General features: G+C 44.6%; 1 protein-coding gene across 1 annotated transcript; it reads right to left on the reverse strand.

Moving 5' to 3' along the window:
* Positions 1 to 437: 437 nt before the first annotated feature.
* On the reverse strand, positions 438 to 1,825 carry LOC147986391 (putative F-box protein At1g53370). The gene has a single exon (XM_087540037.1). It carries the CDS (start codon positions 1,808 to 1,810, stop codon positions 1,067 to 1,069), a length of 744 nt encoding a protein of 247 aa, XP_087396163.1. The 5' UTR covers positions 1,811 to 1,825; the 3' UTR covers positions 438 to 1,066.
* Between the last annotated feature and the right edge of the window lie 18,466 nt (positions 1,826 to 20,291).

The raw sequence follows: 20,291 nt of genomic DNA on the forward strand, positions 1-20,291 counted from the left end.
TGTGGAGCTGAATTGGGTCCTGACAAATGCCATTAGGATGGCTTCTTCACATCTCACATTCAAAATGCTATGCCGGTGTAAACTTATTTCGTAAGAAGTGTTGTGTAGTGCCTAGAGCATGTTCAATATTTTCCCCCGTTGCAACGCATGGGCATTTGTGCTAACAACAACAACAACAACAACAACAACAACAACAACAACAATATGATTTTGTGCATCGTAATTATAGAGATGTTGGTAGTTTTATCCGCCTTTCCTATGAAAGGATGTTTGAAAATTGTTTTCATGCTCAGCGGGAAAATGGTAGTATGGAAGAATCAAACACAATATAAAATATCAATCCTGGTACATCATACAAAATTTCATTAGAAAACTCAAACTATAATCTTATACGATAGACTACAATTCCTTAGGAGCATATGTCCATCATCGTCTCGTCTTGGGATGGTTGCAATTCAAAGATGTGAGGCGAGAGCAGAGTGGGACGGTAACCCCGATGGACGATCCATATCCATTCATATGACGGTAACCGTTGGAGCTGCTTGTCCCACTGCAACAGTCAACCGTGGTCAGGAACGGACGATCTCGTGTCATACTTGTACAAGGTGTCGTCGCACGTGTAGAAGAGCGTCTCATGTTGAAACCATGCACTCCATGGTCTTCGGATGGGGATGGGAGGTTCCACTTGCACGAGGAAGTTGTAGCGCAACTCCCAGTGCGGCTCCTTCTTGCCGTCCGATTCCTTGTTCTCCATGGCCATGACCCAGAAGCGGACGGCCTTGGGGCGATTACAGCTGTTGAACACGTGTGCGGCGAGGCACAGCCGCCCCTTCAGCTCAAAGGCCAGCGGATTATCACATCGATAGGTCCCGAGACCGTCCGGGAGAGGGTAGGCGCGGCACGTCTCGGCAGGCACGTCCACTACCAACACTCCGGCAGCCTCCTGCCATATGGGTGCATTCCAGCCTTTGGTGACCACGTGAAGTTTACCATCGATCAGCACTGGCGTCGAAGTGTCATTTCCTCTGGTTAGTGGGCGAGAGGGTGAGAGGAACGAGTCTCTGCGTCACCCGCGGGTGTCACCCAAGGTGTAGACGTCCATGTCCACCCGCTCTTCGGAGGAGTAGGAGCATAGCGGGAAAGAGAGGCGGAAGAGCTTGTACTCGTTGGTGGACGGACTGAACCCAAAGGCAAATAAAAACGCATGGTCCTTGTTGCTGAGCGGAGGGGCCGCCGGAAGCGCCAGCGTCTCGCCGGTGGCGGGGTTGCACACCACCGCCGGCGCCTCGCCGGCGCAGTCCTCGAGCACGAAGCAGAGGAGGCCGTTGCAGATGTCGGCGAGGCCGTAGCCTTCGGGCTTGGCGATGCAGCACATGGGTTTGTCCGACGATAACATGAAGACACTGGTCTTGACGCTCTGGCCGAGCCCGCATGGCACACCGGATAAGCGCAAGAACTCGGGCTCTGCCGAAAGCGCGGCAGGGCTGGCCACGTGGAGCTTGCGGAAGGAGGGGTCTCCGAGGGCGCTGCGCCAGTGCCTGGAGACGCAGCAGGAGCGGGCCACGTCCTTGGTCGGCAGCTTCATCAGGATTTCCTGTAGCATCTCGCTAGGGATTTCCTCAGCCTCACTGCGACGACGACGTCCCATTGTGCCATAGACATCGACGTCCCAAGGCAAAGAGATGCGCATCCTGCTCGATCTGCCGGCAACTCGCTCGAAATCGATCGATTGTGGGTTGGGACCGTCGACTTGGTATTTTATAGCGGGCACCACCCAACGAGTTGCCGAGTTTGAGTCGAAGCAGGTCATTGTGTTTGTATTAGGATCCATCCATATACCCGAGCCTAAACATGCACGACTCCGTCGTCAAAAATGCATGCAACCGATTGGGTGCTCCGTTCAGGAAGCACAGACCAAGCTTCCTTTCCTTACTAACCACGAAACGGAAACGATGAATGAATGAATCGCCAAAAATGCTACACCTACCTAACTCTTTTACGTACGCTACGTAATCTTCGATCGCCAGATCCGTTCCTCTCCTCTCTGCTGCCCCTCTCTCCGGACGTTCAGTCATAATACAAATATTTTCTTTTTCTTCTTTTGAGCATCACGTACGCACGCAAAGAAATACTGCTAGCTGCTAGCTAGTACAAGTACGCACGACTTTTTCTTCTTCTTTTGAGCATCACGTACACTGCTAGCCAGCCTGCTTCAGACGCACATGCAATGCATGCATGCATGCGTGGGTGACTACCAATTGGCTACACAAAGTACGTACCTGCGTGCATGCACTCCATTTTGTTAGCTACTCCCTCATTCTCAAATGTAAGTCTTTCTAGAGATTCCACCAGTGACTACATATAAAGCAAAATGAGTGAATATACATTCTAAAATATGTCTACATACATCTATATATTGTATTTTATTTGAAATGTCTAAAAAGACTTATATTTAGGAACGAAGGAAGTACATCTACATACATGCTTGCCCAAGTGATCAATGGTCTCTCTCTACGTGGCACGAACCGGGGACGAAGAAGGAGGAAGACACAATGAACAGGGAGCTTTTCTAGCCCACGAACGCCCGCCGCAACCACGGTGTTTCCTTGAGCACGAACTCAACACCTTCGCCGTTACAACGGTCGGCGCCGCGATCTTATACCCAGGCCAGCACTGGGCCACGACCCCCACGCATCTACCCACTATTGCGCTGGGTTCGGCCCGCTCCACGCGCGCCGACGACCGCGCCTCCATGCACTCGCCGCGCCGAGCCCGCAACGAACCAACGCGATCACCGTGTCCCGATCGCCAACGGCTTCGCCCCCCCCCCCCCCCACCACACACACACGTGTGCACGGTGTACACATGCACGGACACGCCCGCACACCACATGTACGCACACACGCACACCTACGTCGCGGACCCGACGCGGCCGACACGCCTAGCACACATACACACGTTTGACTCGTCGCCACGGCTTATTATGCCCAACACCCCGCACTCCATGGGCCATGTCGAGTCCAGCAGATCCACCAAGTCCCCGCGCTCCCAGTCGTGCAACGCCTCTCGATGGGGCACACCGTCCTCGAGCCCAAATCCGCTTTCTTTCAACGGTCCTTCTCTGGTGCCGGACTTGCAGCTGCATCGGCCGGCGTCAATGACTTATCTAGGCAATCCGCCGTGTATCCTTCTGCGGGGTGAGTGCTCCCACGCAACACCACCACTCCCCCAGTGGTACAAGCAGCAGCCTCACTCTTCGGGCAACATAGACTGAAATCCATCATAGTTAGGCCCTTCCCCGCGCCCTACCCCCTTCCTCCTTGCAATGAGGACGGATGGACGACGGTCGAGTCCCGGAAGGCGCGCAATGTAGAAAAGAAGACAACAGTTCGTAACACATGTTAGCGGCCGCGCCGGTCGGCCAAGGGCGCTGCCATTAATGGCCACGACGAGCGCGCGACCTTCTTAAGCCGCTTCGACGGCATCTGCTTCCGCTGCCTCAGCACCGAGCACCGCCGGATAGATCGCAGAGACCCACTTAGTGAAGTAAATATGCCCTAGAGGCAATAATAAAGTTGTTATTTATATTTTCTTATATCATGATAAATGTTTATTATTCATGCTAGAATTGTATTAACCGAAAACTTAGTACATGTGTGAATACATAGACAAACAGAGTGTCCCTAGTATGCCTCTACTTGACTAGCTCGTTAATCAAAGATGGTAAGTTTCCTAGCCATAGACATGTGTTGTTGATAATCCACAAGTATAGGGGATCGCAATAGTTTTCGAGGGTAGAGTATTCAACCCAAATTTATTGATTCGACACAAGGGAAGCTAAAAAATAGTCTCAAGTGTTTGCAGCTGAGTTGTCAATTCAACGACACCTGGAAACTTAATATCTGCAGCAAGGTATTTAGTAGCAAAGTAATATGATAGTAGTGGTAGTGGTGGCAAAAAGTAACGATAGCAAAAGTAATATTTTTGGATTTTGCAGTGATTGTAACAATAGCAACGGAAAAGTAAATAAGCGAAGAACAATATATGAAAAGCTCGTAGGCATTGGATCGGTGATGGAGAATTATGCCAGATGCGATCGATCATGTAATAGTCATAACATAGGGTGACACAGAACTAGCTCCAGTTTATCAATGTAATGTAGGCATGTATTCCGAATATAGTCATACGTGCTTATGGAAAAGAACTTGCATGGCATCTTTTGTCCTACCCTCTCGTGGCAGCGGGGTCCTATTGGAAACTAAGGGATATTAATGCCTCCTTTTAATAGAGTACCGGACCAAAGCATTAACACATAGTGAATACATGAACTCCGCAAACTACGGTCATCACCGGTAAGTATCCCGATTATTGTCACTTCGGGGTTAACGGATCATAACACATAATAGGTGACTATAGACTTGCAAGATAGGATCACGAACTCACATATATTCATGAAAACATAATAGGTTCAGATCTGAAATCATGGCACTCGGGTCCTAGTGACAAGCATTAAGCATAGCAAAGTCATAGCAACATCAATCTCATAACATAGTGGATACTAGGGATCAAACCCTAACAAAACTAACTTGATTACATGATAAATCTCATCCAACCCATCACCGTCCAGCAAGCCTATGATGGAATTACTCACGCACGGCGGTGAGCATCATGAAATTGGTGATGGAGGAAGGTTGATGATGACGATGGCGACGGATTCCCCTCTCCGGAGCCCCGAACGGACTCCAGATCGGCCCTCCCGAGAGAGTTTAGGGCTTGACGGCGGCTCCGTACCGTAAAACGCGATGAATCCTTCTCTCTGATTTTTTATCCCCAAACACGAATATATGGAGTTGGAGTTGAGGTCGGTGGAGCGTCAGGGGGACCACGAGGCAGGGGCGCGCCTAGGAGGGGTAGACGCGCCCCACCCTCGTGGATAGGGTGTGGGCCCCCTGACGTGGATTCTTCCTCCAGTATTTTTTATATATTCCAAAAATAATCTCCGTTGATTTTCAGGTCACTCTGAGAACTTTTATTTCTGCACAAAAATAACACCATGACAATTTTGCTGAAAACAGCGTCAGTCCGGGTTAGTTCCATTGAAATCATGCAAGTTAGAGTCCAAAACAAGGGCAAAAGTGTTTGAAAAAGTAGATACGACGGAGATGTATCAACTCCCCCAAGCTTAAACCTTTGCTTGTCCTCAAGCAATTCAGTTGATAAACTGAAAGTGATAAAGAAAAACTTTTACAAACTCTGTTTGCTCTTGTTGTTGTAAGTATGTAAAGCCAGCATTCAAGTTTTTAGCAAAGATTATGAACTAACCATATTCACAATAACATTTAGGTCTCATGTTTACTCATATCAATGACATAATCAACTAGCGAGCAATAATAATAAATCTCGTATGACAACACTTTCTCAAAATAATCATGATATGATATGACAAAATGGTATCTCGCTAGCCCTTTCTGAGACTGCAAAACATAAATGCAGAGCACCTTTAAAGATCAAGGACTGACTAGACATTGTAATTCATGGTAAAAGAGATCCAGTCAAGTCATACTCAATGTAAACTAATAGTAATGAATGCAAATGACAGCGGTGCTCTCCAGCTGGTGCTTTTTAATAAGAGGATGATGACTCAACATAAAAGTAAATAGATAGGCCCTTCGTAGAGGGAAGCAGGGATTTGTAGAGGTGCCAGAGCTCGGTTTTGAAATAGATATGAATAATATTTTGAGCGGTATACTTTCATTGTCAACATAACAACCTAGAGATCTCGATATCTTCCATGATACACACATTATAGGCGGTTCCCAAACAGAATGGTAAAGTTTATACTCCCCTCCACTAAAAAGCATCAATCCATGACTTGCTCGAAACAATGAGTGCCTCCAACTAACAAGAGTCCCAAGGGAGTTTTGTTTGCAGTTATTTTGATTTGATTTGCATAAAGCATGGAACTGGGCATCCCGGTGACCAACCATTTTGTAACGCCCCGAGACCGATGTGCCAGGTGTCCTCCACTTATTCGCTGTTGTTGCCTTGTCATTGCTTGCGTATCATGCATTGCATATCATGTCATCATGTGCATTTCATTTGCATACGTGTTCGTCTCATGCATCCGAGCATTTTCCCCTTTGTCCGTTTTGCATTCCGGCGCTCCTATCTCCTCCGGTGGTCATTTCTACCTTTCTTTCGTGTGTGGGCATTAAACATTTCCGTATTGGACCGAGACTTGTTATGCGGCCTTGGTTTACTATCGGTAGACCGTCTGTCAAGTTTCGTACCATTTGGACTTCGTTTGATACTCCAACGGTTAACCGAGGGACCGAGAAGGCCTCTTGTGTGTTGCAGCCCAACACCCTTCCAATTTGGCCCAAAACCCACTTAAACCCTCTCCATAATCTATAGCGTTCGATCATGATCGCGTGGCCGAAAACCGCACCTCATTTGGACTCTCCTAGCTCCCTCTACCTATAAATATGTGATCCCCTCCGAAAATCTCGCACTCCAAACCCTAGATCCAACTCCCGCACGCCGCCGGACATGTCCGTCCTGTCGCTGGACGTGTCCGCCGCCGCTGCCACGTCGCTCCGGCCAATACCAGGCCGACACGTCACCCCGCCGCCGGCCTCAGCCCGCGCGCCGCCCCTCCACCGCGCCTGGCCAGCCGGCCCATCTCCGGCCCTCGCCCGAGTCGCTTCGGGCCAAGCACCCGCGGCTCCGCGCGCCGCCACCACGCCCTTTGCCGGCCATCGCCGGATCGCCGCGCCGCCGCACGCGCTCCACCGGCGCCGCCCCTCGCCTCCGGTCGCCGTGCCGCCTCCCTCGCCGGCGTTGACCACCCCGCCGCCCAGTCGCCGGCGCCGCCTTCACCGGAGCCCGCCGCGCCGCCGCAAGCATCTCGCCGCGCCGCTCCGAGCACCGGCCACTGGATCCGCCGCCTCCCCGCACCGGTTCGGCCACCACCAGCGCGTCGCCTCGTCCTCGCGCCGCCCCATGACGCCCTCGCCGGAGTTCATCGCGCCGGAGTTCCTCTCCGGTCAGATCCGGAGAAGATGGATCAGATCCACCCATCCTCCAACCAAACGGATCCTTCCTCACGTCCCGGATATCCTCATCCCGCGTTGACTTTTCGCGGAGGTATAATTTCACTAAGTCCCCGAAATTCCCAGATTCATATGGCCATGTTCATCGCATCGTAACGTTGCATCCGTAGCTCCGATTTGAGCATATAGCATATCAAAATGTTCGTCTCAGAGAGCACATCATTTCATCTCATTGCATCATTTTCATTTGAGCTCATCTTGATGCCCGAAATGCTGTTGGAAGAGTGCTATTTGAGTTAATTGTCAGATCTGCTGCTCCAGTTAGCTATTTGTCATTTTTGCCATGATTATTGTGTGCATGGTATGCCCCTGAGCTCTACATGTGTTTTTTTATATGCTTTGCCATCTTTCCAGAGGTGCCATCCATGTATTTTTGTGATATTTGTGGTGACAAGCACAATCTTGCAAAGTGAGGCACTTGGTAATGCTGATTTCAGGGACTTAGCATTTCCACTAAGTCCTTGATCTGTTTATCTCATATGGCTATATGTTCATGTTGTTTCCTAGTGATATGTGCCTCTTTTGAGGATGATCAGTAAGGATGTTTTGTTAATCTTGTAGTGCTCTATCCATCCATGTCTTTGTTTGCAATTATGGAGCACCCTAGCTTGAGTAAATAGAGCTCTACTTTTGCTATTCCGTGAATCTGGTCAGATTGTCTACTTGTTAGCGATTTTGCCGAGGATGTTGTAGTTGATCCGTGCATTCCATGTTATTGTTCTTGCCATGTCTAGCTTGTATAATGTGTATTCTTGATGGGTGTATGCTTAGATTGTCATGACATGCTCTGTAGTGAGTGCATCGAGCTCGTAAACATGCCTACTTGATATCTGTTTTGCATGCTCCAGTTCTTCACTAAGTCTGTGATCTGATTATGTTTTTGCCATGTTCACATGCTGGCAATTGTATTTTCTGATCCCTTTTGGCTCAAGGTCACTGAGGAAATTTTGTTAAGCTCTTTGATTAGCTCCATGCCATGCTTTACTTTGCCATGTTCAGGCCCTGTAGCTTATAGTTTTCATGCTCCAAAGTGTGCTACCTGATCTGAAATTCCAGACAAGTGTTAATTTCACTAAGTCTGAAATCTGTTTACCAATTGCACTTTTGCCATGCTTGTTTGAACCTGTTAATGGATGAATTGGCCGTAGCTCAGTGTTCCTCTTTTGTTAAGCATCTTGAATGGATCCCTGCCATGTATTTTGTTGCCATGTTTGGGTGCTGTAGTATGTTTAACTTGTTGCATTTAGATGGCTACTTGCTGTTTATCGCAGACCGGTACCATATTTGAATTGCTCGCCATTTCCAAACCGTAACTCCGATTCCGGTGATCTTTATATCGTTTTCAAGAGATTTCATCTCATCTTTCCAGTGGCACTCTTGGATTTCCAAGTTGAGGCCAGGATCAATCATTCCTTTGTCAATCATGCATATGCATCGCATACCACATCCCGCATATCATACCATGTTCATGTGTTGGTTGTTTACTATGTTGTGTGCTTCTTTCCGGTGTGTGCTTCTTTCCGGTGTTTGCTTCTTCGGGTTGGTTCCGGTAACGTCGAGTTTGTGAGGACCCGTTCGTCTACGTCCGTTTGTCTTCTTCATGGACTCATTCTTCTTCCTTGCGGGATTTCAGGCAAGATGATCATACCCTCGAAATCACTTCTATCTTTGCTTGCTTAGTTGCTCGCTCTTTTGATATGCCTATGCTGCGATACCTACCACTTGCTTATCATGCCTCCCATATTGTTGAACCAAGCCTCTAACCCACCTTGTCCTAGCAAACCATTGTTTGGCTATGTTACCGCTTTGCTCAGCCCCTCTTATAGCGTTGTTAGTTGCAGGTGAAGATTGAAGTTTGTTCGATGTTGGAACATGGAGATGTTGTTCCTTGTTGGAACATGTTTACTTGTTGTGATATCACAATATATCTTATTTAATTAATGCATCTATATACTTGGTAAAGGGTGGAAGGCTCGGCCTTATGCCTGGTGTTTTGTTCCACTCTTGCCGCCCTAGTTTCCGTCATATCGGTGTTATGTTCCCGGATTTTGCGTTCCTTACGCGGTTGGGTTATAATAGGAACCCCTTGACAGTTCGCCTTGAATAAAACTCCTCCAGCAAGGCCCAACATTGGTTTTACCATTTGCCACCTAGCCTTTTCTTTCCCTTGGGTTAGGCAAGCCCAAGGGTCATCTTTATTTTAACCCCCCCGGGCCAGTGCTCCTCTGAGTGTTGGTCCAACTGAGCTATGTCCGGAGCTACCAGGGGCAACTCTGGGCTGGCCCACCCGACGTTTGGCTCATCCGGTGTGCCCTGAGAACGAGATATGTGCAGCTCCTATAGAGATTTGTCGGCACATCTAGGTGGCTTTGCTGGTCTTGTTTTACCATTACCGAAATGTCTTGTAACCGGGATTCCGAGTCTGATCGGGTCTTCCCGCTAGAAGGTGTATTCCTTCGTTGACCGTGAGAGCTTGTCATGGGCTAAGTTGGGACACCCCTGCAGGGATTTAAACTTTCGAAAGCCGTGCCCGCGGTTATGGGAAGATGGGAATTTGTTAATGTCCGGTTGTAGAAAACCTGAAGTTGACCTTAAATAAAATGCATCGACCGCGTGTGTAACCGTGATGGTCTCTTTCCAGCGGAGTCCGGGAAGTGAACACGGTGTTGGAGTTATGCTTGACGTAGGTTGTTCTAGGATCACTTCTTGATCATACTTTTATCGACCATGCTTTGCCTTCTCTTCTCGCTCTCATTTGCGTATGTTAGCCACCATATATGCTAATCGCTTGCTGCAGCTCCACCTCATACCTTTACCTTACCCATAAGCTTAAATAGTCTTGATCGCGAGGGTGCAAGATTGCTGAGTCCCCGTGACTCACAGTTACTTCCAAAACTAGCTTGCAGGTGCCGATGAGACCGTGCAGGTGACGCAACCAAGCTCAAGGAGGAGCTCGATGAAGATCTTGTCCTTTGTTTTGTTTCGTTCTAGTTGATCAGTAATGGAGCCCAGTTGGGGTTGATCGGGACCGTGTCGCATTTGGGGTTCTTCTTTTATTTTGGTTCCATAGTCGGACCGTGATTGTGTTTGAATGTTGTAATGCTTTATTCATGTAATTGTGTGAAGTGGCGATTGTAAGCCAACTATGTATCTCTTTCCCTTATGTATTACATGGGTTGTGTGAAGATTACCTCACTTGCGACATTGCTTTCAATGCGGTTATACCTCTAAGTCGTGCTTCAACACGTGGGAGATATAGCCGCATCGAGGGCGTTACACATTTTCTCGTGAGTGAGGAGCGGAGTCCACTCCTCTTGAGAATAACCCGCCTAGCATGGAAGATACAGACATCCCAAGTTGATACATGAGCTATCCGAGCATACAAAACAGAATGTTTATTTGAAGGTTTAGAGTTTGGCACATACTAATTTACTTGGAACGGCAGGTAGATACCGTATATAGGTAGGTATGGTGGACTCATATGGAACAACTTTGGGGTTTATGGAGTTGGATGCACAAGCAGTATTCCCGCTTAGTATAAGTGAAGGCTAGAAAAAGACTGGGAAGCAACCAGCTAGAGAGCGACAACAGTCATGAACATGCATTAAAATTAATCAACACCGAATGCAAGCATGAGTAGGATATAATGCACCATGAACATAAATATCGTAGAGGCTATGTTGATTTTGTTTCAACTACATGTGTGAACATGTGCCAAGTCAAGCCACTCAAATCGTTCAAAAGAGGATACCACCCTATCATACCACATCACAACCATTTTAATAGCATGTTGGCACGCAAGGTAAACCATTATAAACTCCTAGCTAATTAAGCATGGCATAAGCAACTACAATCTCTAATTGTCATTGCAAATATGTTTCTTTCATAATAGGCTGAATCAGGAACGATGAACTAATCATATTTACAAAAACAAGAGAGGTCGAGTTCATACCATCTTTTCTCATCTCAATAAGTTCATCATATAATCATCATTATTTTCTTTCACTTGCACGGCCGAATAGTGTGGATAATAATAATAGTGCGCGTGCATTGGACTAAGCTAGAATCTGGAAGCATTCAATTCAAGAGAGAAGACAAGGTAATATGGCCTCTTTGTTAGATCAACAATAATGCATATGAGAGCCACTCAACATTTTAATCATGGTCTTCTCCTCTCGACCCCCAAAGGAAAGAAAAGAAACAAAACTATTTACACGGGAAAGCTCCCAACAAGCAAAAGAAGAACGAGAAATCTTTTGGGGTTTTCTTTTTAATTACTACTACTACATGCATGGAAAGTAAACTAACTAAAAGCTAAAACTAATTTTTTTTGTTTTTCTTAAGGTTTATCAAGCACACAAGAAGAAAGCATAAAAAGGGAAATAAACTAGCATGGATATTACAATGAAAAAGTATGAGCACCAACAACTAGCATGAGTGTGTGAACAGGAATGTAATGTCGGTGAGAGATACGTACTCCCCCAAGCTTAGGCTTTTGGACTAAGTTGGTCTATGGCCACGGCTGGCCTGGCGGATATCCAAATTTATAGTTGGGGTCATACTGAGAAGTAGCAGCTATTGCCTCATGAGCTGCCGCTTGGAGGCGAGCTGTCTCCGTCCTCCTCTTATACTCGTTCGCCTCCTCCCTGGTTATAACATATCTCCCCTTTGCCTGAAAGTCAAAGAAAGTGGGAGCAGGGAGAGTGACATGATAGGTGTGTCGTCTATCAAAAATTAGTCGGTACTGGAGGGAATGGTCGTTCCTCTCAACAAACTGATGACGAACCATAGCATCATAATCTCGATAAGAAGGAGGCAACTCAATATCATCTCCACGTATGGTTATCTCAAGAAAGTTAGCTATATGAGTTGCATAAATTCCACCAAACAAATCTCCATGAATATGATTATTATGCAACCTACGTGCAACAATAGCCCCCAAGTTGTATTGTTTATCTCCTAAAACAGCGCTCCTGAGAACGCCAAGATCAGGTACACACATGTGACATGCCTCATCTTTACCGTTCATGCACCTTCCTATGAAGAGAGCAAAATAATGTATAGCGGGAAAATGAATGCTCCCTATGATGGCTTGTGTTACATCTCTAGATTCCCCCACTGTAATACTAGCAAGAAAATCTCTAAGCTCAGATTTGCTAGGTTCACTAGCACTACCCCATTGTGGGAGTTTGCAGGCAGTATTAAAATCCTCTAAATCCATGGTATATGATTTATCATAAAGATCAAACAGGACAGTTTGTGAATTGCGCGATGAGGATGAAAATTTAAACCTTCTCACAAATGAATCAGTTAAATAGAGGTATTGCCGGCACTTATCTGCCTCGAAGCTCTCTAGATCAGCATTACGCACATATGCATCAAATTCCTCTTTAATTCCTGCTTGGACCATGAAATCCTCTGACGGCCATTCACAAGGCCGCACTTGAGCGTCCCTCGGTGGTTCATCGTCCGCATCACGTATTGCAGGTCTGGGTCCTTGCTTCCTTGAAGAACCACCTTGGTACATTTTCCTAAACATATTTCTTCCTCTGAAAAATTTCTGAAATTTTTAGTAACTCAAAATAAAAGTGAACCAAACTCAACAATATTGATAACAACTACTCCTACAAGTGCCTAGAGGCAATATCATGCATTAAAACTACTTTTGACCATATAAATTTGACATGCAAGCTCAAGAACAGGGTCACCTAAGCAGCAAAAATTTGCAATGAATAAAGCATTAGAACAAAAACTAATTGGACCATTGGAGGAGTCACATACCAAAGAACAATCCCCCAAAGCAGTTTTGTGAATGAAGCTTTGAGCTAGGAGATCGAAAATGGCACCAAGATGAGATAGAACTCGTGCTTGAGCTAGTTGGTGATTTTTTGGGAGGAAGAAGGAGTGCGTGGTGGCTGGAATAAGTGGAGGGGGGCCACCATGGGCCCACGAGGCAGGGGGCGCGCCCAGGGGGTGGGCGCGCTCGGGACCCTCGTGGCCAGGTGCTTTCTCTCCCTGGTGTGTTCTCAGTGCCAGATATTCTCAAATATTCTAGAAAAAATCATATTTAATTTCCAGGGCATTTGGAGAACTTCTATTTTCGGGGTATTTTTTTATTGCATGGATAATTCATAAAACAGACAGAAAAATACTATTTTTGCTTTATTAATATAAATAACAGAAAGTAAAAAGAGGGTACAGAGAGTTGTGTTTTCTAACTTCATCCATCTCATGCTCATCAAAAGAAATCCACTAACAAGGTTGATCAAGTCTTGTTAACAAACTCATTCCGAATAACATGGAACTGGAGAAATTTCGAATAACACTATGTTACCTCAACGGGGATATGCACATCCCCAACAATAAGAATATCATATTTCTTCTTGACAGTAGGAAGAGGAAATTCAAAACCTCTAATAGTAATTGTTGAAATTTTTCCAATAGAATTGATATTGTGGACTTGAGGTTGTTTCCTCGGAAAGTGTACCGTATGCTCATTACCATTAATGTGAAAAGTGACAGTGCCTTTGCTGCAATCAATAATAGCCCATGCGGTATTCAAAAAGGGTCTTTCAAGAATAATAGACATACTATCGTCCTCGGGAATATCAAGAATAACAAAGTCTGTTAAAATAGTAACGTTTGCAACCACAACATGCACATCCTCACAAATACCGACAGGTATAGCAGTTGATTTATCAGCCATTTGCAAAGATATTTCAGTAGGTGTCAACTTATTCAAATCAAGTCTACGATATAAAGAGAGAGGCATAACACTAACACCGGCTCCAAGATCACATAAAGCAGTTTTAACATAGTTTCTTTTAATGGAGCATGGTATAGTTGGTACTCCCAGATCTCCAAGTTTCTTTGGTATTCCACCCTTAAAAGTATAATTAGCAAGCATGGTGGAAATTCAGCTTTCGGTATTTTTCTTTTATTAGTAACAATATCTTTCATATATTTAGCATAAGGATTCATTTTAAGCATGTCAGTCAAACGCATACGCAAAAAGATAGGTCTAATCATTTTAGCAAAGCGCTCAAAATCCTCATCATCCTTTTCCTTGGATGGTTTAGGAGGAAAAGGCATGGGTTTCTGAACCCATGGTTCTCTTTCTTCACCGTGCTTCCTAGCAACAAAGTCTCTCTTAACATAACGTTGATTCTTTGATTGTGGGTTATCAATATTAACAGCAGGTTCATTTTCTACATCATTATTATTGCTAGGTTGAGCATCAACATGAACATCATCATTAACATTATCACTAGGTTCATGTTCATTACCAGATTGTGTTTCAGCATCAGAGATAGAAATATCATTGGGATTCTCATGTGTGTCAACAACAGGTTCACTAGAAGCATGCAAAGTCCTATCATTTTTCTTTTTCTTCCTCTTAGAAAGACTAGGTACATCAATAGTAGTTCTCTGAGAATCTTGCTCAATTCTCTTAGGGTGGCCCTCGGGATATAAAGGCTCCTGGGTCATTTTACCACCTCTAGTCATAACTCTAACAACATTATCATTCTTCTTATTGTTTAATTCATTGAGCAAATCATTCTGAGCTGTAAGTACTTGTTCTACTTGAGTGGTAACCATAGAAGCATGTTTACTAATGAGTTTAAGTTCACCTTTAACTCTAGACATATAATCACCCAAGTGTTCAATCATATAAGCATTGCGTTTTAGTTGTCTACCAAAATAAGCATTAAAATCTTCTTGCTTAACCATAAAGTTATCAAATTCATCCAAACATTGGCTAGCAAACTTAGCAGGAGGGATTTTAGCTTTATCGTATCTATAGAGAGAGTTTACCTTTACTACCTGTGTCGGGTTATCGAGACCGTGTATTCCTTCAATAGGTGATGAATTAAGACCATGTATTTATTCAACATGAGGTAAATTCTTAACATCTTCAGCTTTTATACCTTTTTGTTTCATAGATTTCTTTGCCTCTTGCATATCTTTAGGACTGAGAAATAGAATACCCCTTTTCTTAGGAGTTGGCTTAGGAGTTGGTTCAGGAAGTGTCCAATTATTTTCATTTATCAACATATTATTCAATAGAATTTCAGCTTGATCAATTGTTCTGTCCCTGAAAACACAACCGGCACAACTATCCAGGTAATCTCTAGAAGCATCGGTTAGTCCATTATAAAAGATATCAAGTATTTCATTTTTCTTGAGAGGATGATCAGGCAAATCATTAAGTAATTGGAGAAGCCCACCCCCCCCAAGCTTGTGGGAGACTCTCTTTTTCAATTTGCACAAAATTATATATTTCCCTTAAAGCAGCTTGTTTCTTATGAGCGGGGAAATATTTAGCAAAGAAGTAGTAAATCATATCCTCGGGACTAAGCACACAACCATGATCAAGAGAATTAAACCATATCTTAGCATCACCCTTTAATGAGAACGGAAATAATTTAAGGATATAATAGTAGCGAGTTTTCTCATCATTAGTGAATAGGGTAGCTATATCATTTAATTTAGTAAGATGTGCCACAACAATTTCAGATTCATTGCCATAGAAATGATCAGATTCAACCAAAGTAATTAACTCAAGATCAACTGAGAAATCATAATCCTTATCAGTAATAAAGATAGGTGAAGTAGCATAAGCAGGATCATATTTCATTCTAGCATTCAAAGACTTTTCTTTAAGCTTGGCTAATAATTTCTTAAGATCGGATCTATCATTGCAGGCAAGAAAGTCTCTAGCATTTTATTCATCCATAACATAACCCTCAGGCACAACAGGCAATTCATATCTTGGGGAGAATCTTCATCATCACTTTCATCCATATTATCAGTTTCAATAATTTCATTCTCTCTAGCCCTAGCAAGTTGTTCATTAAGAAATTCACCAAGTGGCACAGTAGTATCAAGCATAGAAGGAGTTTCATCATAAGAATCATGCATAGCAGAAGTGGCATCATCAATAACATGCGACATATCAGAATTGATAGCAGAAGCAGGTTTAGGTGTCGCAGGGTTACTCAAAACAGAAGGTGAATCAAGTGCAGAGCTAGATGGCAGTTCCTTACCTCCCCTCGTAGTTCAGGGAAAAATCTTGGTTCTTTGATCTTTCAAGTTCTTCATAATGATAAGCAGATATAAATCCCAAGTGACTCAAAGAATAGAGCTATGCTCCCCGGCAACGGCGCCAAAAAATGTTCTTGATAACCCACAAGTATAGGGGATCGCAACAGTTTTCGAGGGTAGAGTATTCAACCCAAATTTATTGATTCGACACAAGGGGAGCCAAAGAATATTCTCAAGTATTTGCAGCTGAGTTGTCAATTCAACCACACCTGGAAACTTAATATCAGTAGCAAGGTATTTAGTAGCAAAGTAATATGATAGTAGTGGTAACAGTGGCAAAAAGTAACGGTAGCAAAAGTAATATTTTTGGGTCTTGCAGTGATTGTAGCAATAGCAACGGAAAAGTAAATAAGCGAAGAACAATATATGAAAAGCTCGTAAGCATTGGATCGGTGATGGACAATTATGACAGATGCGATCGATCAGGTAACAGTCATAACATAGGGTGACACAGAACTAGCTCCAGTTCATCAATGTAATGTAGGCATGTATTCCGAATATAGTCATACGTGCTTATGGAAAAGAACTTGCATGACATCTTTTGTCCTACCCTCCCATGGCAGCGGGGTCCTGTTGGAAACTAAGGGATATTAAGGCCTCCTTTTAATAGAGTACCGGACCAAAGCATTAACACATAGTGAATACATGAACTCCTAAAACTACGGTCATCACCGGTAAGTATCCCGATTATTGTCACTTCGGGGTTAACGGATCATAACAAATAATAGGTGGCTATAGACTTGCAAGATAGCATCACAAACTCACATATATTCATGAAAACATAATAGGTTCATATCTGAAATCATGGCACTGGGGCCCTAGTGACATGAATTAAGCATAGCAAAGTCATAGCAACATCAATCTCAGAACATAGTGGATACTAGGGATCAAACCCTAACATAACTAACTCGATTACATGATAAATCCCATCCAACCCATCACCGTCCAGCAAGCCTACGATGGAATTACTCACGCACGGCGGTGAGTGATACGTCTCCAACGTATCTATAATTTTTGATTGTTCCATGCTATTATATTATTTGTTTTGGATGTTAATGGGCTTTATTTTACACTTCTATATTATTTTTGGGACTAACCTATTAACCGGAGGCCCATCCCAAATTGCTTTTTTTGCCTATTTCAGTGTTTCGCAGAAAAGGAATATCAAACTTAATCCAAATAGAATGAAACCTTCGGGAGAGTTATTTTTGGAACAAACGTGATCTAGGGGACTTGGAGTGGACGTCAAAAAAAATCAAGGAGGCCACAAGGCAGGGGGCGCACCTACCCCCCTAGGCGCGCCCTCCACCCTCGTGGCCCCCTCGTTGCTCCACCGACCTACTTCTTCCTCCTATATATATTCATATACCCCGAAAACATCCAGGAGCACCACGAAACCCTATTTCCACCGCCGCAACCTTCTATACCAAAGAGATCCCATCTTGGGGCCTTTTCCGGAGCTCCGCCGGAGGGGGCATTGATCACGGAGGGCTGATGTCTACTACACAACCTTCTTCTTGTAGACGTTGTTGGGCCTCCAAGTGCAGAGGTTTGTAGGACAGTAGCAAATTTCCCTCAAGTGGATGACCTAAGGTTTATCAATCCGTATGAGGCGTAGGATGAAGATGGTCTCTCAAGCAACCCTACAACCAAATAACAAAGAGTCTCTTGTGTCCCCAACACACCCAATACAATGGTAAATTGTATAGGTGCACTAATTCGACGAAGAGAAGGTAATACAAGTGCAATATGGATAGTAGATAAATGTATTTGTAAAATGAAATAATAAAAACAGCAAGGTAACGAATGATGAAAGTGAGCGTAAACGGTATTGCAATGATAGGAAATAAGGCCTAGGGTTCATACTTTCACTAGTGCAAGTTCCCTCAACAATACTAACATAATTGGATCACATAACTATCCCTCAACATGCAACAAAGAGTCACTCCAAAGTTGAAGGAAATATGCCCTAGAGGCAATAATAAAGTTATTATCTATTTCCTTATATCATGATAAATGTTTATTATTCATGCTAGAATTGTATTAACCGAGAACATAATACATGTGTGAATACATAGACAAACATAGTGTCACTAGTATGCCTCTACTTGACTAGCTCGTTGATCAAAGATGGTTATGTTTCCTAACCATAGACATGAGTTATCATTTGATTAACGGGATCACATCATTAGGAGAATGATGTGATTGACTTGACCCATTCCGTTAGCATAGCACTTGATCGTTTAGTTTGTTGGTATTGCTTTCTTCATGACTTATACATGTTCCTATGACTATGAGATTATGCAACTCCCGTTTACCGGAGTAACACTTTGTGTGCTACCAAACATCACAATGTAACTGGGTGATTATAAAGGTGCTCTACAGGTGTCTCCGAAGGTACTTGTTGGGTTGGCGTATTTCGAGATTAGGATTTGTCACTTCGATTGTCGGAGAGGTATCTCTGGGCCCACTCGGTAATGCACATCACTATAAGCCTTGCAAGCATTGCAACTAATGAGTTAGTTGCGAGATGATGTGTTACGGAACGAGTAAAGAGACTTGCCTGTAACGAGATTGAACTAGGTATTGAGATACCAACGATTGAATCTCGGGAAAGTAACATACCGATGGCAAAGGGAACAACGTATGTTGTTATGCGGTTTGACCGATAAAGATCTTTGTAGAATATGTGGGAGCCAATATGAGCATCTAGGTTCCGCTATTGGTTATTGACCGGAGACGTGTCTCGGTCATGTCTACATTGTTCCCGAACCCGTAGGGTCCGCATGCTTAAGGTTTCGATGACAGTTATATTATGAGTTTATGAGTTTTGATGTACCGAAGGAGTTCGGGGTCCCATATGAGATCGGGGACATGACGAGGAGTCTCGAAATGGTCGAGGCGTAAAGATCGATATATTGGACGACTATATTCGGACATCGGAAAGGCTCTGAGTGATTCGGGTATTTTTCGGAGTACCGGAGAGTTACGGGAATTCGCCGGGGAGTATATGGGCCTTATTGGGCCATACGGGAATAGAGGAGAGAGGCCAAAGGAAGGAGGCGCCCCCCCTCTGGTCCGAATTGGACAAGGGGTGCAGCCCCCTTTTCCTTGTTCCTCTCCCCCTCTTTCCTTCTCTCCTACTCCAACAAGGGGGAGTAGGACTCCCCCCTTGGCGCGCCCTCCTCCTAGGCCGGCCCCCTCCCCCCTTGCTCCTTTATATACGGGGGCAGGGGGCACCCCATAGACACAACAATTGATCATTGATCTCTTAGCCGTGTGCGGTGCCCCCCTCCACCATAATCCTCGATAATATTGTAGCGGTGCTTAGGCGAAGCCCTGCGACGGTAGAACATCAAGATCATCACCACGCCGTCGTGCTGACGGAACTCTTCCCCGACATTCTGCTGGATCGGAGTCCGGGAATCGTCATCGAGCTGAACGTGTCTTAGAACTCGGAGGTGTCGTAGTTTTGGTGCTTGATCAGTCGGGCCGTGAAGACATATGACTACATCAACCGCGTTGTGCTAACGCTTCCGCTTTCGGTCTACGAGGGTACGTAGACAACACTCTCCTCTCTCGTTGCTATGCATCACCATGATCTTGCGTGTGCGTAGGATTTTTTTTTTGAAATTACTATGTTCCCCAACAAAAGTCACTAATAGAGGAGAACGAACGAAGAGATTATGGTAGGGTACGAAACCACCTCAAAGTTATTCTTTCCAATCAATCCGTTGGGCTATTCCTATAAGTGTCACAAACAGCCCTAGAGTTCGTACTAGAATAACACCTTAAGACACAAATCAACCAAAACCCTAATGTCACCTAGATACTCCAATGTCACCTCAAGTATCCGTGGGTATGATTATACAATATGCATCACACAATCTCAGATTCATCTATTCAACCAACACAAAGGACCTCAAAGAGTGCCCCAAAGTTCTACCGGAGAATCACGACGAAAACGTGTGCCAACCCCTATGCGTAGGTTCATGGGCGGAACCCGCAAGTTGATCACCAAAACATACATCAAGTGAATCACGTGATATCCCATTGTCACCACAGATATCCATG

Source organism: Triticum urartu, chromosome 2A (genome assembly GCF_056163025.1).
Source record: "Triticum urartu cultivar PI428250 chromosome 2A, HENAU_Tu73, whole genome shotgun sequence".
NCBI lineage: Eukaryota > Viridiplantae > Streptophyta > Magnoliopsida > Poales > Poaceae > Triticum > Triticum urartu.

Bases quoted from the DNA above. Each gene is read 5' to 3' on its own strand.
- LOC147986391 (XM_087540037.1), bottom strand. From the start codon at position 1,810: ATGACCTGCTTCGACTCAAACTCGGCAACTCGTTGGGTGGTGCCCGCT.